At 44.9% G+C, this 23,759-nt stretch overlaps 2 protein-coding genes and 1 non-coding gene across 4 annotated transcripts in view; 1 reads left to right on the plus strand and 2 right to left on the minus strand.

The window, feature by feature from the left end:
• On the plus strand, window positions 1-15,645 carry Nif3l1 (NGG1 interacting factor 3 like 1). The gene is made up of 7 exons (XM_021161689.3): window positions 1-119; window positions 2,115-2,570; window positions 5,027-5,189; window positions 6,749-6,875; window positions 10,885-11,023; window positions 12,421-12,504; window positions 15,261-15,645. Exons 2-7 carry the CDS (start codon window positions 2,138-2,140, stop codon window positions 15,443-15,445), a joined length of 1,131 nt encoding a protein of 376 aa, XP_021017348.1. The 5' UTR covers window positions 1-119; window positions 2,115-2,137; the 3' UTR covers window positions 15,446-15,645.
• A 1,815-nt stretch (window positions 15,646-17,460) lies between these two features.
• The window catches only part of Orc2 (origin recognition complex subunit 2), a 41,353-nt gene continuing 35,054 nt past the window's right edge, over window positions 17,461-23,759 (minus strand). For both annotated transcript variants that reach the window (XM_021161121.3, XM_021161114.3), the window contains exons 16-18: window positions 22,590-22,651; window positions 20,931-21,049; window positions 17,461-18,561 (exon numbers count right to left, since the gene is read on the minus strand). In XM_021161121.3, coding sequence (XP_021016780.1) covers window positions 18,475-18,561; window positions 20,931-21,049; window positions 22,590-22,651 — 268 coding nt within the window. In that variant the 3' untranslated portion in view covers window positions 17,461-18,474. The remainder of the gene's footprint in view (window positions 18,562-20,930; window positions 21,050-22,589; window positions 22,652-23,759) is intronic.
• Window positions 21,451-21,557, minus strand: LOC115032561 (U6 spliceosomal RNA). The gene has a single exon (XR_003838206.1). It is a non-coding gene; the product is annotated as a U6 spliceosomal RNA (small nuclear RNA).

Raw genomic sequence — 23,759 nt, forward strand, 5'->3', positions numbered from 1 at the left:
CTTCACACAGCGGCCTGGAGTCGGAAGCAGAACGCAAAGGACCACTTCCGCCCGCCTCTTTCCACAAAGCCAGGAGCTTCGGAGCAGAGCGGAAGTGATACACCGAAAGAGCTTCTGTGGTGAGTTGTGAACCTCTGAAAGGCTCGCGGGGGCTGTCTGTTCTTCTCGCTGGAGTTGCACATCGGGCTGGCTGTGGTGACTGCAGAGGACCGGGGAACATGAATATAGAAGGAGAGGTTGCAGAGGAAAACTGCCTTGTTGCAGGAGGGGCGAGGGTGCTGACTCCAGGAATAAAGGCTATGCCGCGCGGCCCTTGATTATTCTGGAAAAGGCCTTGAGCCATGCGTAAATGAAAGAAAAACCACACGGGAGTGTAAAGAGAGCTCTCGTGTAATTGAAAAATAGCAAATGGCTGTTCAGAGGGCTAAAGAGCATGTAGATTGGCAATGGATATTCCCATCTCTCCATTGTACGACAGCTCCAGCCCATTCAAATAATGCTTTAAATGTGTCTGTACTGTGAGCACATTGTCCGAGAAAAACACCGGGACGTGGTCGTGTCAGCTCACAATAGAAGTTTATTGTATAACAGGAAAATCACAGGTTACATCAGTTTCGTTGGTAGCTCGTTGCAGGATGTCTGGGCACACTGTGAACCCCCGAGATTGTGTTATTTACCGGGGCTGGGTGGGAGGAACCATTCTAGTTGTGGTGTGCCCTTAGCACACATCTTTAATCTCAAACAATGAAGGTAAAGTTAGTTTGTAGAAGGAAGCATCCATGTTTGAAAGTGATGTCTAATTGAGTGGCAGACAAAGTGAGGAATCAGAGAAAGATTTGACAGAATAGGATATGCCCAGCTCTCTCCAGAACAGGGAGAAAAGATGGGCTACTTAAGGGGTAGTGCAGAAAGAGACTGGGGGCAGTTTTACTGGGACAGTTATATATAGAGAGGATGCAGATAGAGAAAACAAGCTAGGCATAAGTGAAGACAGACGGAAAGAACAAGAAGCAGCCAGATTAGAGAGGATTACCAGGCTTAGTTTGAGGCCATGCAGAACAATTCAGTCAGCTGCTGAGAGAGAAGCCAGATGAATCAGTCAGCTTGGAGAGGAGTTTGAGCCAGAACAGCTAAGTTGAACCAGCCAGCCAGCCAGAGCTCAGAAAGAACTAGAAAGGGTGAGCTTATTCAGCAGTAATTCTCAGAGTCTGAAAACATTATAGGCCTAGATAAGATTGTATGGAGGCTATAAGCTTCCAGAACTAGGCCTAGCTTAGCAGAGAGATGGGAGAGGACAACTATACCAGGTGAATTTAAAAGATACTTTTACAGTACCTGTTTGAGGCAAACACGGTCCCTTTATTCAAATCTACTATTAACTCTCAGATTGCACATCACGCTGTTTTGAATTGTTTTGGTTCTTTGGTGACACTACCCTCCCACCATTCAGTGCACAGCCATGGAATATGTGGGTAGGGGCCCAATGCCTTTCCTCTCTGTTTCTCTGGGTAGCAGTTGACATGTTTCAGGGGCAGCAGTTCTGGCCTTTTCTTGCCTTGGCTTTGTGCGTTTGTGGAGTGACCTGTCTGCCTCAGTTCTTGCTCCTGCTGCCCTAGAACTGACTGTATAGCTGAGGCTGGCTTATCCTCTACCTCCCTTGTGCTGGGATCACAGACGTGTGCCACCACACCCAGTTTCTGTGGTGCTGGGGACCTTGTGCATGGTAGCTAATCACTCTACCAACTGAGCTACATCTTCAGCCCCTTGAATGTGTTAGTTTTATTCTGTCTACGTGAATATCTTGGTGTGTGGGTTTGTGCATTTGTGTGCAGCAGAGATACAGGGTGTAAGGTTGAAGCAGTGGTGGGCAGAGCAGGGAAGGTGTAAGAGGGGCTGAGCATTTATATTGCGTCATACTCTGCTAGGTGATATACTAATGCCTTTGAAGAAAATGAAGAGGTCAGATGACTTGGCTGAGCCCACCATGCTGCAGGGTGGCAGAGCCACTGTTTGACTCTGAGTCAGTGGTGAGAGCTGTCTTACTCACGTGCTTTATGCCTCACAGTGCAGAGGTGAACCGTGTATAAATACCATTTCCTGGGTTGTGATTTCAGGCGCCCTTCTCCCTGGTTTCCATATGCTGTCATCAGCACACCTAGTCCCTACAAGTGTGCAACGTGCCCAGTCGTGGATCTGCAGGTCTTCCCGTTCCTTCATGGATCTTAAGGCTCTTCTCTCGTCCTTGAATGAATTTGCATCCCTCTCATTTGCTGAGAGCTGGGACAATGTGGGATTACTGGTGGAGCCAAGCCCACCCCATACTGTAAGTACACTCTTCCTGACCAATGACCTGACGGAGGAGGTCATGGACGAGGCTCTGGAAAAGAAGGCAGACTTCATTCTCTCCTACCATCCACTTATCTTCCGGCCCATGAAGCACATAACTTGGGAAACCTGGAAGGAGTGCCTCGTGATCCGGGCTCTGGAGCGCAGAGTCGCCATCTACTCTCCCCACACAGCCTATGATGCGGCACCCCAGGGAGTCAACAACTGGCTGGCCAAAGGGCTTGGTGAGAAAACGCTTGTCCTTCCATATTTAATGATTTCCCTGCAAATACTTGGAAATTTTAGAATGTCTTCCTAATAAAATTGCAATTATGTTAAGGGGCAACAGGTTTTTCTATTTTTATGTAATATTAAAAATGACGTATTGCTTAAATTTGGTAATTAGGTTTCATTTGAAGATGTATTTTATTTTTATATCTGTCGAATCTTTTGTCTGCTTGTATGTAAGTGCACCACATGTGTGCAGTGCCCACATAAGCCAGAAGAGAGTGTCAGGTCCACTAGAGCTGGAGCTACAGACCCTTGTGAGTCACCATGTGGGTGCCGGGAATTGAACCTAGGTCTTCTGCAAGAGCAACTAGTGCTCTCTGTGACTGAACCAGCTCTCCAGCCCAAGTTTCATTTGAAAAAATAACGATTTGTTGGGGCTGGAGAATTGGCTCAGCTCTTACACCTCTGTCTGGGTTTCCAGCACGCACATGGAGCCTCATAACTACCGGTTAACTCCAGTCCCAGGGGAAGCAGCGCCCTCTTCTGACCCCTATAGATACATACATGCAGGCAAAACATTCAGACATATAAGTAATAAAATAAATCTGAACAAAATCATTTAAGAAAAAAAAGAAAGAAAACTGAAATATTGTAAATTAGGCTTGGTGTGGTATAAGCTTAATACTCTTCTTTTTTTAATTAAGATTTATTTATTATTATATCTACACTGTAGCTGTCTTCAGACACACCAGAAGAGGGTGTCAGATCTCATTACAGATGGTTGTGAGCCACCATGTGGTTGTTGGGATTTGAACTCAGGACCTTCAGAAGAGCAGTCAGTGCTCTTAACCACTCAGCCATCTCTCCAGCCCCAAGCTTAATACTCTTAATCGTCCAGGAAGTCGAATCAGGAAGAGCTTGAGGTTAAGCTATAGAGCCAGACACTTTATCATCCCACCAGAAATAAACAAAGGGAAAACAAACCATGGAACGTTTTCGTTGCTTTGCTGCAGGGTCTCATGTAGCTCAGGCTGGCCTTCAACTCTATGTAGAGGATTGTCCTAATGTGCTTTCTGTTGCCGTAATAAACACCATGACCCAAAACGCCTTGAGAAGAAAAGAGTTTTTCACCTTCTGGTTTACGGTCCATCATGAAGCAAAGTCAGGCCAGGAACTGAAGTTGAGGCCACAGAGGAGCACTGCTTACTGGTTTGCCCCTTAGGACTTGCTCAGCTTGTTTTCTTAGACAACCCAGGATGACCCTCCTCTTCAGAGTCCTAGGTCCTCCCACATCAATCCTTAATCAAGACTGACTTGCCTACAGGCAATGTGACGGGAAGCATTTTTGTTTCAGTTGAGGTCTCCTTTTCCCAGATGACCCCAGCTTGTGTCAAGCTGACAAAAACTAACCAGAACAGGGAGGATAATGTGTTGGTTTCGGTGAGAAAGTAGAGCGTGAGTCTTCCTTGCTGGACGGGCTTCACCGTTAAGTTATTAACAAGGAGGTCTCGGCATTCCAGCCCTCAGCTGCTGGCTTGCTAGGTTAGTTATGTAGCCATCAAGCTTTCTGTCTGGCTTGTTGTTGCCTTGTCTTTTTTATTTCTGTTATTATTGTGTGAGTGTGGGAGCACAAAGAGGACAGCGTTCAGGACTTGATTCCCTTCCCACACCATGGGCTTCTGGAACTGAACTCAGTAGGCCTGTGTGGTAAGTCCCTTATCCAGTGAGCCGGCTCGCTGCCCTCCCCCATCTTACTGCTAGAAGGAGCTTACTTTGCAGTCTCGTCTGCTCTCAAGCTTGAAGTCCTCCCGTTTTCCAGAGCTAGAGTTAGAGGCATGTTGCCCATAGACAGGTAGCCTCGGGATCTCACAGCGTGCTTCCACCCAGCACAGTGAGGGAGTTTGGCATCATTTAGCTTAATTTGGTACTCATTTGGGGCGAAGGCAATTTTTTTGTTGTTGTTCTTTTGTTTTTTGCAGTCTCTATGTAGTCTTGGCTGACTTGGAACTTAACTTGTAGACCAGGCTGGTCTTAAACTCAGAGCGCCTCTGCCTTCCCAGTGCTGGGATTAAAGGAATGCGCCAGCTGGCCTTGGACTGAAACCTTTATAACAGAATGGTCATTATAAATGTATTCAGCATAAGAGTATTTGTTGTGATCTGTACTTTGTTTTAGATGAGTAGATTGTGACCAAACAGTGAATAATTAAAAAACAAAACAATTTTTTGTCCAATTTTCCTGAAATATGAATCTTTGGGAAAGTAAGTGTGAAAATAGATTTATTTTTGTATGTCCAGATCCAATCTAGATTATCGTGATAGGTAGTGAGCATCTAAGGCGTATGTATGTATGTTTTTGTATATAAACATGAAAATGAGTTCTGAGACATTTCATAGATTTTACTGGTAGTAGTTAATATCTAATTCTAAAGCACTACAAAGACTTGATTTCCACACAATTTTTTCTTTAGGATCTTGCACTACCAGGCCCATCCGCCCTTCCAGAGCTCCAGAATACCCCACAGTGGGAGCTCACCGACTAGATTTCAGTGTGAACCGCAGCCAAGACCTGGACAAAGTCATGTCTGTACTGAAAGGGGTTGGAGGTGTCTCTATCACCTCTTTTCCTGCCAGGTACGTGATATGTTCCTCTGGTTTACAAACCTGTTTTTTACTTTTTTTTTTTTTTTTTTGGTGTGTGTATTTATATGGACAAGTGCATACCATAGTACATGTGTGGTGGTCACAGCTTGGGGAAGTGGTTGTGTCCTTTCACTGCATGGGTTCCAAAGGCTGACCTCATACAGGCTTGGCAGGAAGTTCCTCACTGACCCGTTTCTCTGCCTCTTCTCTGCTCCTCTGTTTTTTGCTTTAATTGTCTTTTTTTTGACACAGGGTCTCATGATGCCGGGTGGCTGCAAACTCCTGGCCTTGCCTCCAGGTGTTGGGGAACAGGTGTGAGCTACTACTCCTGGCTCTATTTCTTTTTAAATTGTATTTGTTTATGTGTATGGGTATCTTGTCTGTACTCATGTCTGTGTGTGCCTGGGGCCTGAGGAGGCCAGAAGAGGTCAGTGGATCCCCTGAAGCTGGAGACACAGTCGTGGGTGCTCTGCCTGAGCAGCCCATGCTGTTACCTGCCAAGCTGCCCCTGCAGCCCTACATAAAGCATCTTTACCGCTTGGTAATACTGACAGATAATTGTTTTTACTTTAAAGGATGTAGACGGACCCAAGTGATGTATTAATAATGTAAACATTATCAGTTTCCAGTGAAGCAGTGATTCCCAAGCTCTTGAAATGAGGAACAAGTGAGAAGGCCCCTGTCGAGGCCCGTTACTTGGTCATTTAGAGGTAGGGTAGGAGATGCTCTTTCTGAATTCATTCTAATACCATGGAAGCATCAGGAAAGATAAGGACTGGAGTATTATCAGTGGTAGAGCACATGCCCATGTCCTGTGTGGGGCCCTGATGATTCCAGGCACCAACCAAACCAAAAAAAAAAAGGGGGGGGTGGTGGTAGTGAGATGGCTTAATGGGTAAAGTACCTGTTGCCAAATCTGATGACTTAATGTCAGTCCTTGGGACCCACACTCTGGAAGCAGAAAATCAACTCCTGTAAGCTGTCCTTCAACCTCCATATGCCATAGTCCAAATGCATATGCCACCCTACAGACAGACAGACACACACACAATAAATAAAATATTCAAAATCTAAATAATTGTTTTCTGTGCTTACAGAGAACTGCACACTTTTGTTGCTTTAATGAGACAGGGTCTTACTTTGTAGCCCACACTGGTGTCAAACTTTTGATGCTTTTGCCTTGGTCTTCCAAGTATTAGGATATAGGCATGTGTCATCCTGCTCAGCCAAGAAGTAGGTATCCATACAGACTTACATTTAAGGAAATATAGTTTTGTTTTGCACATTGTTTGGTTTCATTTTATTTATTTTTTGATTGATTGAGACAAGTTCTCACTATATACCCCTGACTCTACTGGAACTCACTGTGTAGACCGGGTTGGCCTCAAATTAACAGAGATTGCCTACCTCTGCCCCCTGGCTGTCCTGGAACTCACTCTGTAGACCAGGCTGGCCTCGAACTCAGAAATCCGCCTGCCTCTGCCTCGGCGTGCGCCACCTCGCCCGGCCAGGTTATACTTTTATCCTAATCAGAACTGATTGTTTTCTAGGTGTGATGGTGAAGAGCACACCCGGATCAGCCTGAACTGTACTCAGAAGACTCTGATGCAGGTGCTAGCCTTTCTTTCCCAGGACAGACAGCTTTATCAGAAAACTGAGATTCTTTCATTGGAGAAGGTAAAAAAGAATTCATCCTGCCCGCACGTTGTTGTGCGTCTTAACAACTGGCATGCAGAGACTGCATGTGTTTAATGTATGAATGTTTGTGGGCTGCATTACAGTTGTGTTGTGCTGCAATTCATTTGTGTCTTAGTTAGGGTTTTACTGCTGTGAATGGATACCATCACCAACTTTTTGATTTTCTTTTTTTTTTTTTTTTTTAAAGATTTATTTATTTATTATATGTAAGTACACTGTAGCTGTCTTCAGACACTCCAGAAGAGGGCACCAGATCTCGTTAAGGATGGTTGTGAGCCACCATGTGGTTGCTGGGATTTGAACTCTGGACCTTCGGAAGAGCAGTCGGGTGCTCTTACCCACTGAGCCATCTCACCAGCCCACTTTTTGATTTTCGAGACAGGGTTTCTCTATGTAGCCCTGGCTGTCCTGGAACTCACTCTGTAGACCAGGCTGGCTTAGAACTCAGAATCCGCCTGCCTCTGCCTCCCGAGTGCTGGGATTAAAGGTGTGCACTGCCCGGCACAAAGGACAACATTTAATTGGGGCTGGCTTACAGGTTCAGAGGTTCAGTCCATTATCATCAAGGCGGGAACATGGCAGCATCTAGGCAGGCATGGTGTAGGAGAAGCTGAGAGTTTACATCTTCATCTGAAGGCTGCTTGCAGAATACTGACTCCCAGGCAGCTAGGACAAGGGTTTTAAAGCCCACACCAACAAGGCCACGCCTCCCAACAGTGCCATTCCGTGGACCAAGCATATACAAACCATCACAATTTGTAAACTGTTAAGTAAAACAGTCATCAAGGGCCGGTAAGATGGCTCAATTGGTAAAGGAGATTGTGGTGCAAGTCTAGCAACCTGAGTTTGGTCCATAGAACTTAGAGATGCACACACACACACACACACACACACACACAATCAGCATTCCTGGAAGCTACTGTGTCTTAGTCAGGGTTTGTATTCTTGCACAAAACATCATGACCACGAAGCAAGGGTTTATTCAGCTTACACTTCCACATTGCTGTTGACCACCAAAGGAAGTCAGGACAGGAATTCACACAGGGCAGAAACTTACAGGCAGGAGCTGATGCAGAGGCATGAGAGGTGCTGCTTAGTGTATTGCTTCCCCTGGCTTGCTCAACTTGCTTTCTTACAGAACCCAGGACTGCCAGCCCAGGAATGGCACCACCCACAATGGGCCTTCCCACCTTTGATCACTAATTGAGAAAATGCCTTACAGCTGGATCTCCTGGAGGCATTTCCTCAAGGGAGGCTCCTTTTCTGTGATGACTCCTGCTTCTGTCAAGTTGGCACCAAACCAGCCAGTGCATATTGTGACATTTCGGACTAGGAAACTATCGGAACTTACGACTTTTAGACTGGGATGTTCACTACCCTTTTGTGTTAGTCCCTTTGCTCTTGAGGATCCCATCTTGAACCATAAGTAGAAAGCACAGAGGGAACACTGGGAGTGGCTTGAGTCTTTTGAAACCTCAGAGCCTTCTCCCAGTGACCTCCTCTAACCAGGCCACACCTCCTAATCCTTCCTAAACAGTGTCACAACTAGGGACCAAGATTTCAAATTATGAGCAGGGCTATATTCACTCACACCACTTCTTGCCCCCTCAAAGGCTCATAGCCATGTAATCAAGAAAAATGATTTTAGTCCAACTTCTGAAGTTCCCATAGTCTTTCATAGTCTCAGTACTCTTTAAAAGTCCAATGTTCAGTGTCTCTTCTGAAACTCAAGGCAATCTTTTCGTTGTGACCCCTTGTGAAATCAAAAGTAAATTCCATATTTCCAAAACACAACAGCACAGAAAATACATTACTATTCTTAAAAGGAGGAAGGAGGGCATAGGGAGGAAATACTGGACCAAGCCAGAATGAGACCTATCAGGGTAAACTCCCAAATCCTGTAGCTCCATGTCTGGTGTCACAGGACTTAAGCTGCTCTTCCTCTATGGCTTTGCTGACTGCAGCACAGTTCTTGTTGATCCCACCAGTCAAGAATAAGACCACAGCCACAGGTTTTGAGCCACATTTGAAGCAAACTTTATTGAATACTGGCTAGGACAGTGGCACTGCCCAGGTCCATCCCTGGGTTCCCAGAGAATGGCCATGAGTTATGATAGAGACGTATTAAGGCACAGGGCGTATTACCCTACAGGACTGATGTGCTCTCTGCCTTCATCCACTTACGGCGAGCATGCATCCTGACTGACTTCCTGCCTATGTACTTCTACCTATACGTGATCAAGTACATCCTCTGTAGTTGGGGAAACCAGCCTTGTTTACAGAAGTGAAAACAGAAGCCTAGCTGGGTGGGGCCTTACCTGAGCACCCCTCCTCCATTTCACAGGAGGCCTCCACCTGTCTGCTGAGCGCAAGCTTTGGCTCCTGCATTAAATTTCTTCCTGTTCTCTTCTTCACACTCCACTTTATCTTCCTTTTTGCCCAGCTTGTTCCTTTCCATTGTAGACATGCATAAGTGGGATTGCCGGTAACCAGGCAACAGAGACAATATTAGGTTGTCTTGAACTCTTCTCTACCAAAAGTTTTTGATTTAACCTCAGGTGGGTTTTTAGGACAACAGCCACATTCTTTGCCAAAATATCACAAGAAACGTCTCTAACCTAGTTGCTAATATTAGTCCCTCTGGCACCTTTTGAGCTGGGCCTCCCGTGTCCACATTGTTCACATCTTTTGGTTTAGAATGTCTTTCCATGTCCCATCCTGCCCCTGACCTTTCCTAGTGTCCTTGACATCACTTCCTTTATTTTCTTTCTGGTTTTCTATATGGTCTACATCCCAGTAAAACCAAAGCATCTGCCTTCCAGACCCAGCTCATTTAGACAGTCCTTGCTTCTTTTTTTTTTTTTTTTTTTTTTTTTAATTAGGTATTTTCCTCAATTACATTTCCAATGCTATCCAAAAAGTCCCCAATACACTCCCCCCCCAAACCCCCCCCCACCCCCACCCCTTGGCCCTGGCATTCCCCTGTACTGGGGCATATAAAGTTGGCAAGTCCAATGGGGCCTCTCTTTCCAGTGATGGCCAACTAGGCCATCTTTTGATACAAATGCAGCTAGAGTCAAGAGCTCTGGGGTACTGGTTAGTTCATAATAATGTTCCACCTATGGGGTTGCAGTTCCCTTTAGCTCCTTGGGTACTTTCTCTAGCTCCTCCATTGGGGGCCCTGTGATCCATCCAATAGCTGACTGTGAGCATCCACTTCTGTGTTTGCTAGGCCCCGGCATAGTCTCACAAGAGACAGCTATATCAGGGTCCTTTCAGCAAAATCTTGCTAGTGTATGCAATGGTGTCAGCGTTTGGAAGCTGATTATGGGATGGATCCCTGGATATGGCAGTCTCTAGATGGTCCATCCTTTCTTCACAGCTCCAAACTTTATCTCTGTAACTCTTTCCATGGGTGTTTTGTTCCCAATTCCAAGAAGGGGCAAAGTGTCCACACTTTGGTCTTCGATCTTCTTGAGTTTCATGCGTTTAACAAATTGTATCTTATATCTTGGGTACAGTCCTTGCTTCTTAAATGATTTATTTTTCTGTGTGTGTGTGTGTGCGTGTGTGCGCGCGCACGCGCCTTGTGTAGACTGTGCCTATGGAGGCCAGAGAGATGTTGGATCCCTTAGAGTTACAGGTAGCTGTGAGCTGCCATGTGGGTGCTGGGAACCAAATTTGGCTCTTCTGCAAGAGCAGCAAGTGCTCTTAACTGCTGAGCTCTCTTTCCAGCTCCCAGTTTGTATTCCTTTATGTTCCCCTAATGTAGTAGCTACCTTGATTTAAGAAACTTAGTCTTGATTATGTGTTAATACCTAGGAGGATGTGAGCTCCCAGAAGTTAGGATGTTTTTGTTAGGTTTGCATTTGAAACTTTAGCTGAAGCTTCCTATTGTAGGTTTAAATACGTAAACCTTATTGATTCCATTCTATACATTTTTTAGGAGTTGGAACAGATAGTATCTCTAACTTGTATTTCTCTTCAGCCTTTGCTTCTGCATACTGGAATGGGACGGTTGTGCACACTGGATGAATCTGTCTCCCTGGCAATAATGATAGAGCGAATCAAAGCACACCTAAAGCTGTCTCATCTTCGCTTAGCTCTTGGAGTGGGGAGAACATTAGGTAAATATCTTTCATCATCTGGTAGATGTACTGTGACTTAGGACAAATTTTGGTTTTATTTATTTTTGACACCTGATCTTACAGAGCACAGGATGGCTTCAAATTCCTGCTTCTTTTGCTTCTGTCTCTGAAGTGCTGGGATTATAGGTGCATACTGGGTTTTTTTTTGTTTTTTGTTTTTTTGAGACAGGGCTTCTCTGCATAGCCCTGGCTGTCCTGGAACTCACTTTGTAGACCAGGCTGGCCTTGAACTCAGAAATCTGCCTGCCTCTGCCTCCTGAGTGCTGGGATTAAAGGCATGCGCCACCACGCCCGGCTCACTGCATTTTTTTCAACTTGAAGTGTTTGCATGTTGTCAGATGCCCCTGGAACTGAGGTGGCGAGCCACTAGACACGGATGCTGGGAACCAATCTTGGGTCCTCATGAACAGCAGCAAGTGCTTTTAACCCAACCATCCACCTCTCCTGCCCTGCATTTTTTTCTCTAACTTGTTCTGTTAGTTCCTCAGCCCTCTCGCCACTGTCTGCAGACCCAGCTGAGGATTACTATTAGCATAAGGCAAAGCCCAGAGCAGCAGCACTGCTGTTACCCAGGCTCGTGGGCTTTTGCGGCTGCGTTAGAAGGAACTGTGCCCTTGCCTTTCATTCCCTTTGTGGTGTCAAACTGGATCATTTGCCTACTTTTTTTTTTTTTAAAAGATTTATTTATTTATTATATGTAAGTACACTGTAGCTGTCTTCAGACACTCCAGAAGAGATCTTGTTACGGATGGTTGTGAGCCACCATGTGGTTGCTGGGATTTTAACTCTCGACCTTTGGAAGAGCAGTTGGGTGCTCTTACCCACTGAGCCATCTCACCAGCCCTGCCTACATTTTTAAAACGTTGTTTTTGGGGCTAGGCATGCTGGCACACACTACTAATTTGGCACTTGAGGAGTGAAGGCAGGAGGGTCACTAGCTCTGTCCAAGTTCAAATTTCATGAATTGAGAACTGGTCCTGAACTTAGGGCCATCCTCACAGATGCTGGGATTACAGGCATGCACCGTCACCATCGGCATGCCTGACTGACTCCATGTGCCATCGCCATCAGGCCTGACTTTGGCTTTGCTGTTGCTTTGCATTTATTTTTTTGGGACAGGGTCTCACAGTGTAACCCTGGCTGTCCCAAAACTATACAGACCAGGCTGGCCTTGAACTCACAGAGATCCACCTGCCTCTGCCTCCCAAGTGTTGGTTTAAAGGTGTGTGCCACCTCACCCATTTTAAAATCAAAGACAGCATAATTCATTATATTGGTCTAGCTAGTCTGCATTAGAGTTAGAATTGTAGTACCAGTGTTGAACTGGAAGGAGTCGGATCTTTGTAATAACACCTGGTGGTACTTTTGTCTTGAAGAGTCCCCAGTCAAAGTTGTGGCCCTGTGTGCTGGTTCTGGGGGCAGCGTTCTACAAGGAGTGGAGGCCGACCTTTACCTCACAGGTAGGACTATTTCTGGATCTCTTCCTCAACTTTTCTTTACTGTTGCATGTAATTTTAATAAACAAGCTCTGCCTGCATTCCCAGTCAGACTCCAAGTTCAGTTGCCACCACTTAGCTCTGCCAACAGCCAGCTGGCTGTTTTTCCTGGGAGCTGTGATGGCTCCCCCAGCCCTCAAGGCTAGCTTCACCAAGCCGCCAACAACCACCCTGGCTGCCCTCTTTCTCCTCCTGCCCACCTTAGTCCCCTCTGATGGAAAACAGTTTTATTATTTTAAAGCTAGCCAGGTAACTCAATGGCTGGGCGAAGAATTTCTTGCTCTAATTTTACCAACTCCCTCCATCCTTTGTGCCTCCACCCCCTTGCTGCAGAGGCTACAAACTAATCTTCCTCCTCATTCCAAAGCCTGATTTGAATTCCTCTTTCTCTGTATCCCTTCTCTTCCTCCTGGAACTTGGAAGTCTCGCCTTGTTCTTTTTGCCCAGCAATTGGCTTCCACCTCCTTTATTGACACAATCAAGAACCAATTAGGGAGTCAACACCTCCCTCTATCCTTTACTTCTTAGTCATTCAGGGGAATGCTCAGTTGATGAAGTGCTTGTGATGTATGCATGAGGACCTGAGTTTGCTCTGGGCCTACATCAGAAGAGCCGAGTGCAGCAGCCCATGTCTATAATCCCAATAGTCTGAGCTCACTGCCAGCTAGTCTAGAGGAGGTGCTGAGCTCCATGTCCACAAAGATCTTGTCTAAAAATGTAAGGTGAAGAAAAACATTAGTAAGTGTCTAATTTCCAACGTTGGCATAAGGGAATGCCATACTTCTGAGATTATACAAGGAACCAGTGAGGGGGGAGGTGTCAGCTGCCAGCATTTCATGTCCAGATGGTTCCAGATTATGTGTGTACACATAATCCTTTACATACATATGGAAGGCTTTGGATTTGTTATAATATGTGCGTTAGATAAATTCAAGCAATTGCAAAATGTTAAGATATATATATTTTTTAATATTTATTATATGTGAGTACACTGTAGCTGTCTTCAGACACTCCAGAAGAGGGCATCAGATTTCAAAACGGATGGTTGTGAGCCATCACATGGTTGCTGGGATTTGAACTCAGGACCTTTGGAAGAGTAGTCGGCACTCTTAACCACTGAGCCATCTCACCAGCCCCAAGATATTTTAAAGGGTACTCGGATACAAACTGTTCCCAACCATGAACTGATACAATTGTGTAGTGTTGAAAATAGCTCACTTTCCCAAGAACACATTTTTCTCTTATTTATACATTTAAAAAATGTATATAGGCCTGATGGTGCACGACTTAAATCCTATGACTTGGGAGGCAGGTGAAGCTCTGAGTTTGAGGCCAGCTTTGTCTACAGAGTGGTTCTCAGGACAGCCAGGGCTACACAGAGAAACCCTGTTTTGAAAAAACAAAACAACAACAAATATATTTTTTTAAAGTTATGTGTAATGGCTTTATGTCTGTAAACACTGGCCAAAGTTTTTATGAACAAACCAAATTCCACATGACACACACAGAGGCACTGATGTGTTCTTCAAGAACTTCATTTTTGATTATATTCATTTCCCCTCCCCCAAAATGTTTCTGTTCTCAAATTCACTTATCAAATTCATAAGTGGTGCTTTTAAAAATCCAAAACATGCTGGGTGATGGTGGTGCATGCCTTTAATCCCAGCACTTGGGAGGCAGAGGCAGGTAGATTTCTGAGTTCGAGGACAGCCTGGTCTACAAAGAGAGTTCCAGGACAGCCAGGGCTACACAGAAAAAAAAACCTGTCTCGAAAAACAGAAAACAAAAACAAAAACAATCCAAAACATATTTGAGTGTTCCCTATATTTTCTCACATTAACTTTTTTCTTGGTTTTTCAATTACAGGGTCTTTCTGTGTGTCCCTGACTGTCTTGGAACTCGCTCTATAGACCAGGCTGGCCTCAGACTGCCTATGAGTGCTAGGATTAAAGGCATGTGCCATGGCCTGGCCACAATAACTTCCTAACAAGGCATTTGTTTGTTTGTTTGGTTGCTTAACTGTGACAGGGTCTCTGTAACCCAGTATAGCCTCTGACTCCCTTATTTTAGCAGAGGCTGGCCCTGGGCTCTTGATCCTCTTGCCTTAGCGTCCCAAATTCTAGAAGTACAGGTATACTGCCATCCTGGGCAGCATTTTGCATCAGTCAAAGAAAATATTATGTCTAAAATGTTACAAAACTGTTTTGAGTAATACAAGCATAAGAGGAAAATTTCACACATGGACCCATGTAATAGGTTATAGTAAAAATGCTGGCACATTCAAAATCCTGTATGATGTGATCCTTTATGACTAATGTATAGATGAAACTGAAAATGGAATCCCTGCAAGTGATGCCTGGACTTCATTTCCAGATCCTACAAAGGGAGGAGTGAACTGACTTTTGACCTCTGCACATACTTCTTCTCTGTCTTCTGTTCTATTCCTTTGTCCTTACTCTTCAACAGAGATATGACTCAGCATCCTAAAGTGATGTGTACAGTTGAGTTTGAACTTTTTTTCTGTGCTCAGCAGCAAACACAGGACCTTGTACCCGAGGCAAACATCCTACATCTGACCATACCATGTCTTCCATTTCTGTGCCCAGTAAGACACAACTTTGTTCACTCATCCAGAATACAAACAAGGGCTTTCTGCTGAAGGAGCCGGAGTGCTCAGACTGAGTCTGATATCTAAGTTGCTGCTCTTTCCTTTTTCACAGGTGAAATGTCCCACCATGATGTTCTGGATGCTGCTTCCAAAGGGATCCATGTCATCCTCTGTGAACACAGCAACACTGAAAGAGGCTTCCTTTCTGAGCTTCAAGAAATGCTGCGTGTTCACTTTGAGAATAAGATTAATATTATCCTGTCTGAGAAAGACAGGGACCCTCTCCATGTGGTTTAAAATGCAAGGACGTCAAGGACATCATGACAGAAGCCACAGATCACCTGGATTGAAACGGCTGTGCAGGAGTTGGTGCACCACCCTTCTGCAGAACTGTATTGGGCTTCTCATTTCAGTTCACTAATATGGCTCAACCAATGTCATAGTTCATTCGTTAAAACTGTATGTAAAGAGTACATTAAAGGCAAACCTTCCTTTAATTTTTGTTTTGTTTCTTGGTGGTACAGGGATCAAACTGGACACTTTGTGGTTACCACTCTAGTTGGCAGCATGGACTTGAGAGTAGGGCCTAAAAATGAGGTGAACTGATGTCTCACGCAATAGCCAAGTTTATTCAGAGCATCAGACAATTTACACTCTGAGGGCTAAGAGTCACCTGAATAAAGGCACAATCACAAGCCTCATGTAGCGAAACCATGGTTTCCATGGAGGTGTATGAACAGTAAGAATAGCCAGCCAACTGTAATGAATAATCTAAGGTCAACTCACTCCTCTCTGCTTGCTCCCCCTGGGAAGGGCACAGAAGCACATCCCAAGAACAATTTTGTGTTTTTGAAGAAACTGTTTTCTCACACTCAGAATTCCCCTCACAGGACTGGACTAGTCTTGGACTATGTTCCTGCTCTATGAACAGAAGGCAAGTGTTCTACCACTGAACTCCAAACTCCTCCTAATTAATGGTGTTAAGTGTTCAAAATATGACTGATTATTACCCAGCATTTTCTGCAGTCACTGTACAAGCCAGACTCAGAAAGACAAACTGGGGTGGGGGTGGGGAAGCGGGGTGGCTGGAGAGATGGCTCAGTAGTTAAGGACACTGACTGCTCTTCCATAGGTCCTGAGTTCAATTCCCAGCAACCACATGTAATGGGATCCAATGCCCTCTTCTAGTGTGTGTGAAGACAGTTACAGTGTACTCATGCACATTAAATAAACCTTTTAAAAAGGACACGCTGTGCCGGGCGTGGTGGCGCACGCCTTTAATCCCAGCACTTGGGAGGCAGAGGCAGGTGGATTTCTGAGTTCGAGGCCAGCCTGGTCTACAGAGTGAGTGCCAGGACAGCCAAGGCTACACAGAGAAACCCTGTCTCGAAAAAAAGCCAAAAAAAAAAAAAAAAAAAAAGGACACGCTGTATTTCTCTTATGAAGAACCTAGAATGTATGTGTGTGTGGTGTGTGTGTGTATGTAGGTGCACACAGGTGATAGAACCAAAAAGGGAGGAGACAGGATGAGAGATTTTTTAAGGAAAAAAAAGAGCAAATGAGGGTGATGGGATGCACATGCTAAGAAAGCAGAGGGAACATGGCTGTTGGGGAGGGGGCCAGATGAGAACCAATACAGGGATACTATGTATTTGAAAGGGCATAAGGGAATCCATTACTTTTGCATGCTAACCTAAAAACTAAAATAACACCAAGAGTTCCCCCAGTGAAATTACACCTCCAGCCCAGAAACCAATTAGGCAGGAATCAGAGCTTCAAGTCAGGTTATAACTGCTAGGCATGAAGGGACAATGCTGCTCAGAGAAGGGGGTGAGTGTATAGCGATCTGCCTAGGTACCCATTAGATTTGTACGATGCATTCAATCCTTGTCAGACACTTCAAAACTACAAAAGGACTCTGCAAACTGCACTTTCATTTATTAAGAGCGACATCTAGTAACAAAAACCATAAAGGCAACAGCAAAGATGTCGCATTCTCTAATCAGATGCTTGTCTATACTGCAGGAGTTAGACTAGAGAGAATAAGCAAAACTGGAAAAGTACATGGAGTTGGGGGGCTGTCTCAGCGGGTAAGAAGTACCTGAGTTTGGATTCCAGCACTCACAAAAAGCTGGTGTGAAGACAGGCTCACTGGCAGCCCATCTGGCCTACAAGGAGCGCTGGTTCAGTGAAGAGAGGCCTTGTCTCAAGGAAATAAGGCAGAAGGTGGTAGAAGACATCTTATTCAGCCTCTGCACAGACACCCACACTTACATACCACACTCCACACAAGCAAAGTGCAGACCAGCAGGTTTCATGTTACCAATGTGTATTTATTTATTGAATGTTTGTTGTTTTTTTGAAACAGGACATCACCGCAGCTTAGACTGGTCTAGAACTCACTAACTAGTCTAGGTCTTGAACTCATGCTTCCCTCTTGCCTCTGCTTTCTTGATGTTGGTATTACAAATGTGAGCTCATGTCTTGTGTCTTAAAGGAGAGAAGCAATCCGCCTGCCTCTGACTCCTGAGTGCTGGGATTAAAGGTGTGTGCTACCTATCCCTGTGAGCTATTTAAGAAAATAGAAAATGTCAATGTACAAGAATGATGAAATGTTTTTATTTTCTACTGTACTGAAAACAATTCATGAAATGTAAATCAGGACTTTATTTCTTAGCCTGGCTTCTCCTGGTACCAACTATTTTAAATATGCTTTCTAGATTGGACACATGCTCCACATATGCACACATCCCTTGTACTTCTCCCGTGATCTCATTTGAACAGTGCCGGCTGTCTTTATTTAGCATGTGTGGCCTAAGTCCACAAGGAGAAGGCTGCGTCATCTCAGTCCACTGACACCTTCTACCATCATCTCAGGAGAAGCAGGACCACCTCCTTCTTCATCAGTCCCGTAAGAACGCTACTCTGAACTCTTGTCCTCTGACCGTCTGAAGCAAGTGCACTTGCAGTAATCAGCTCTGGAGTGTTAAATTGCCCTCAAAAATTAGGGATAGCATCCAGTATAAAATTATCCAAAATACCCAGCTCCAAATAATCCCTGAGCACATGGTACACCCAGCAAGACGTCTCCAGAGAAGTCATAAATTAAAGGCACTTTTATCCAACTCAACGACCACTGCAGAGTATTAGAGACAGTACACCAGCCAGGCTAATCAAAGTTCAAATTGATGATATGCCTCTTCCATAGAACACCTTCTTTGCTGGAGAGAATGACCTAATGTTGGATGTAAACCAGCATTCTTACTGAGGAGCAGCAGCTGGGCCACAATGAAGCTTCCACAGAAAGTTCAAGGATAAGAGACAGCCTATGCCTCCTCCTCTTCCTTCTCCAAGAAATCAGCCAATATTCCGCTGTCAACAGGAATTAATAAATATTCTACACCATCAGTTCCCTACAAGAGAAAAGAACATTCCATCTGTTAACCCCTTGTAAGGAAGCTATCTGGACCTTTCTATTGAAGGTTAAACAAAACAAAACCCCTCTGAATTTTAAATTTATATTTATTTATTTTGGGTTTTTCAAGACAGTATTTCTCAAGACAGGGTTTCTCTGTGTGGCCCTGGCTGTCCTAGAACAAACTCTTGTCCAGGCTGGCCTCAAATTCAATGATCCACTTGACTCTGTTTCCGAAGTGCTGAGATTAAAGGCCTGCACCACCATTGCCCCACAGATTTTATTTTATTTTGGTTTTTTTGAGACAGGATTTCTCTGTGGAGTCCTGGCTGTCCTGGAACTCTCTCTCTGTAGTCCAGGGTGGCCTCCAACTCAGATATATTCACATGCCCCTGCTTCCCAAGGGCTGGGATCAAAGGCATGTGGTGCCACTGCTCAGATGGTCTTTATTTTTACATAATATTTGTAACATCTAAACATTTAAATACCTAAGTAGAAAACGAAGGCAAAGGGGACATGACACATCTACTGTAAACACTGAGACTGTCGAACCCTTTGTAACAGGAACGTCTGCAGCTGGAGGGCAGGAGAGGACGGTTTCCTTCCCTGTGCTTTCTTTCCTTCAGGCACAGCTAGCCTGACACTGTCATACTTGAGACCACGCAACTGAGTTACAAACAAGAATCATGAAAGCCCCTCAGAATGTCCTGTTTTCAGTAAATTTACAGCTTGGACCAGATGCCTTATTATCCACGGGCTTCAAGTAGCTGGACACTCCTGCTAGATCCTCCATCCTGTTCCAAACCTGACAGGGATTTTTCTGTTTTATTTCCCCCAGTACACGTTTCATCTTACTGACTTCTGTTGTGTTTTGCGACAGGGTCTCAATATGCATGTAGCTTTGGCTAGCCTGGAACCCATGGAGATCTGCATGCTTCTTCCTCGCCACTGCAGGAATGAAAGTGTGCCAGGCCACCTCCAGCCTTCACCTCATTTGGAAGACATTCAAGTAGCTTTGACTTCAGACTATCTTTTGGAGTTGGAGAGCTGGCTCAGCACTAAGAACAAAACTGCTCTTCCAGAGGATCTGGGTTTGATTCCCAGCACCTGTGTGGCAGCTCATACCCGTCTATAACACTAGTTCCAGGGATCCATCACTCTCTTCTAGTTTTATAAGCACTAGGCATGCACACATACATGGTGCAGATACATATAAAACATGTATGCACGTAAAATAAATAGAAATAATTTGTTCAGGCAGGCAGGAATTCTGGACTGCTGGTGCAATGCTGGCGGCAAGACAAGTGGGAGTGCAGTGTGTGCTGCAGTTCCCTGGCAGAGGAAGCTCAGCTCAGCCACGGGTACCTGGGTCTGTTCTCAGGTGCCTGCATATGCACGCTCAAAACTCTCCGCATGCACTTTCCTATTCCTGCCTGATAACCTGGGTTTCCTTTATTAAAAGTGATTAGTACTTGGGAGGCAGAGGCAGGAGGATTTCTGAGTTCGAGGCCAGCCTGGTCTTCAGAGTGAGCTCCAGGATAGCCAGGGCTACACAGAGAAACCCTGTCTCGAAAAACCAAAAAAAAAAAAAAAAAAAAAAAGTGATTAGTACAACTGTTAGTGATTTTCAACAAATAAAGCCATTATGTTAAGAGGGGACTGTCCATAGTGAGTGAAAGGTGGTAGGCAGCTCCTAGGGGATGGAGAATTCACGTGAAGCCGAATGAAGGATCTTACCATATACGGTCTCCCTTTCTAATGGCCACTCTTTAGTGTTTGTGTCTAATGTTAATGCTTAAAGTACATGACCCCCACGTAGCTTCCTCTGACTTGTTTTTTTTTGTTTTTGTTTTTGTTTTTCGAGACAGGGTTTCTCTGTGTAGCTCTGGCTGTCCCGGAACTCACTTTGTAGACCAGGCTGGCCTCGAACTCAGAAATCCGCCTGCCTCTGCCTCCCAAGTGCTGGGATTAAAGGTGTGTGCCGCCACGCCCGGCTCTGACTTGGTTTTTAAGTAACCTATAATAAAATGGCATATGCACTTGTTTGAATCACTCCTCTTGCACCTCATCTTTCTAGAGTTGTCCATAATACGTCTCCCTTTTCTCCAAGCAGGCCATCTGCCGCACAGCAGGCCGCCTGCTCACTACCACCTCACCCCGTATTCCAAACTGCAGACGCATTCCGTCTATTGCTTCCTGGCCTCTCAGAAGCATCTGACACTCACTACAAAGTACCCTCAGTCTCCTGTGCCCTGGTTTCAGTGACATCGTTTCTGGCTTTTTCCTTTGTGGCTGTTTCCCCTGCCATTGTCTTTAGTACACAAGAAGCACTGGTCCTCACACCCAAGGTTCCAACAGCAGTCTTACCTTCTTTGTTTTTATAAGTTTGTGGTCCCTAAATTCAGTTAACTGGGCTCGGAGTGTGAGATCACTGTTAACGAGGAATGCTTCCCTACACTGCTGGTAAAAATCTTGAAAAGAAAGTCCTGGAGAGATAAACAGATGTACATTAATCAGTATTTTGTTTACTGGGATTTTTTTTTACTTTTACTTTTTTTTTCTTTTCCCAATTTTTATTAGAATTTTCTTCATTTACATTTCAAATGCTATCCCGAAAGTCCCCTATACCCTCCCCGTCTGTTCCCCTACCCACCCACTCCCACTTCTTGGCCCTGGCATTCCCCTGTACTGAGGCATATAAAGTTTGCACGACCAATGGGCCTCTCTTCCCAATGATGGCTGACTAGGCCATCTTCTGCTACATATGCAGCTAGAGTCAAGAGCTCAGGGGTACTGGTTAGTTCATATTGTTGTTCCACCTATAGGGTTGCAGACCCCTTCAGCTCCTTGGGTACTTCCTCTAGCTCCTCCATTGGGGGCCCTGTGTAAAAATATGGAACGCTTCACGAATTTGCATGTCATCCTTGCACAGGGGCCATGCTAATCTTCTCTGTATCGTTCCAATTTTAGTATATGTGCTGCCGAAGCTAGCACTTTTTTTTTTTAAATATTCATTTATTATTTATATGTAAGTACACTGCAGCTGTCTTCAGAAACACCAGTAGAGGGTGTCAGATGGCATTACAGATGGTTGTAAGCCACCATGTGGTTGCTGGGATTTGAACTCAAGACCTTCGGAAGAACAGTCAGTGCTCCTAACCGCTGAGCCATCTCTCCAGCCCCACTTATTTTTTTTTTTTAACTTATTTACTTTATATAACTGCCTCCTTTCCCGATCACCCCCATCCCACAATCCTTCCACCATTCCCCTCCCCTTCTCCTGAGCTGGTGGCACGCTATCCCCCCCCCCCCCCCCGTATTCCCCAACTCTGGAACTTAAAAGTCTCTGTGAAGCTAGGCACATCCTCTCCCACTAAGGCCAGACAAGGCAGCCCAGGTAGAACATATCCCACAAACAGGCAACAGCTTTTGAGACAGCTCCCACTCTAGTTGTTCGGGACCCACGTGAAAGTCATACCAACTGAGTTTTAAGGAAGGTAATTTAAAGAATGTGATCACTAAGAAGGTCGTGGTGGTGCACACCTTTAATCCCAGCACTTGGGAGGCAGAGACAGGCGGATTTCTGAGTTCGAGGCCAGCCTGGTCTACAGAGTGAGTTCCAGGACAGCCAGGGCTATACAGAGAAACCCTGTCTCAAAAAAACCAAAAACCAAAAAAAAAAAGAATGTGATCACTAAAATTTCTGTACACGTTAACACATTTTTGCCAAGGGGATAACAAATAAGTTGCCCCATATATGGCAACTATGAGACTGCCAGATACACATAGTTCCAGTAGTGTATGGAATTCTAAAAGTGAGTGAATAGGTGTTCCATTTCCCATTAGCACAGAATCTATCTATTAAGAGCATCTCTAAAGATGCTGGACACTGGCTATAGGTTTGGACAGACACCCCCTCAGAGCAGCCAACCCTCTCTGCTGTGAGAAATGCAAGGCTCCCAAGGGACTCTACAACAGGGAACACAGGGCACAGAAAATCACATTAAATATCACACATGTTGATACCAATGTAGGAAGGGCTGTCCTGGTTTTCCAGCTGGAACTTCATAAGTAGCCTGAAAATCCCCCTACCAAAAGGAAAAGAGAAACCAAATCAGACTCAATCAGTATTCTGTGTAGTAAATCTAAGGAAGAACATCACACATTCAGTTCAGTGTCACTGTCTTTCGTCCCCTTCTCACTGGAAAAGCTATTCTATCTAGCATCTCTCTCCCTTCCTCCCCCCTCCTCCTCCTCCTTCTCCTCCTTCTTCTTCTTCTCTCTCTTTCTCTCTCTCTCTCTCTCTCTCTCTCTCTCTCTCTCTCTCTCTCTTTCTCTCATATTTCCTATAATAAAATCTGAGGCAGGTCTGCAGACACCTGTGTGGTGTCAGGCTGCTTGAGCACAGTCGCAGACTTCTGTCCTATGCTGGGTGTGGCAGCCTAGGCCTTTAGTCTTAGAACTCAGCAAGCATAAGCAAGCAAATCTCTGGGTTTTTCCAGGAAGCCATGTCAATACCATGGGTTCCAGGGCAGCGAAGACTACACAGTTTGAGACTTCGTCTCAAAAGTATCCAACCACATCACCAACAAAAAAACCTCTCTTGCTGAGTAAGCACAGCTAGTACCCATCTCACACCCATAAAAGGCAATACAATAAGCTTTCTTGATATTCACAACATAGACATTTTGTTCAGAAACATAAAAGCTGCCTGCATGCTGTCATCTGTGTGCCTGCTGGATTTCCCTGGAATATAGGTTACTAATGGCTGGGAGCCACCATATGGGTGCTGGGAATTGAAGACCAACAGCAATTTTACTTAAAACTTTGAGCCATGTGGGGCGGTGGTGGTGCACGCCTTTAATCCCAGCACTCAGGAGGCAGAGGCAGGCGGATTTCTGAGTTCGAGGCTAGCCTGGTCTACAAAGTGAGTGAGTTCCAGGACAGCCAGGACTACACAGAGAAACCCTGTCTAGAAAACCGCCCCCCCCAAAAAACCTCCGAGCCATCTCCCCAGCCTATAACAATTTGGTAAGAAAAAAACTATTCTAGGTTTACTGGTTAATATTCATAGAATATTTCGCCTACTGTATAATCCAGTATTGTTAACTATTTTTATTATCCCTCTTAACCCTTTACAGCAAGCAGGTAGTTTTGTTTCTGTCCCAGTTACTGTTCTTTTTTTTTTTTTTTTTG

This window comes from Mus caroli, unplaced genomic scaffold (genome assembly GCF_978045245.1).
Source record: "Mus caroli unplaced genomic scaffold, Mus_caroli_1 scaffold_1, whole genome shotgun sequence".
Lineage (NCBI taxonomy): Eukaryota > Metazoa > Chordata > Mammalia > Rodentia > Muridae > Mus > Mus caroli.

Excerpts from the sequence above, each read along its gene's own strand:
- Nif3l1 (XM_021161689.3), top strand. The coding sequence starts at position 2,138 with ATGCTGTCATCAGCACACCTAGTCCCTACAAGTGTGCAACGTGCCCAG. Across the intron at positions 11,024-12,420 it reads TGGAGTGGGGAGAACATTAG|AGTCCCCAGTCAAAGTTGTG; the intron begins GTAAATATCTTT and ends TTTGTCTTGAAG. Across the intron at positions 12,505-15,260 it reads GGCCGACCTTTACCTCACAG|GTGAAATGTCCCACCATGAT; the intron begins GTAGGACTATTT and ends CCTTTTTCACAG.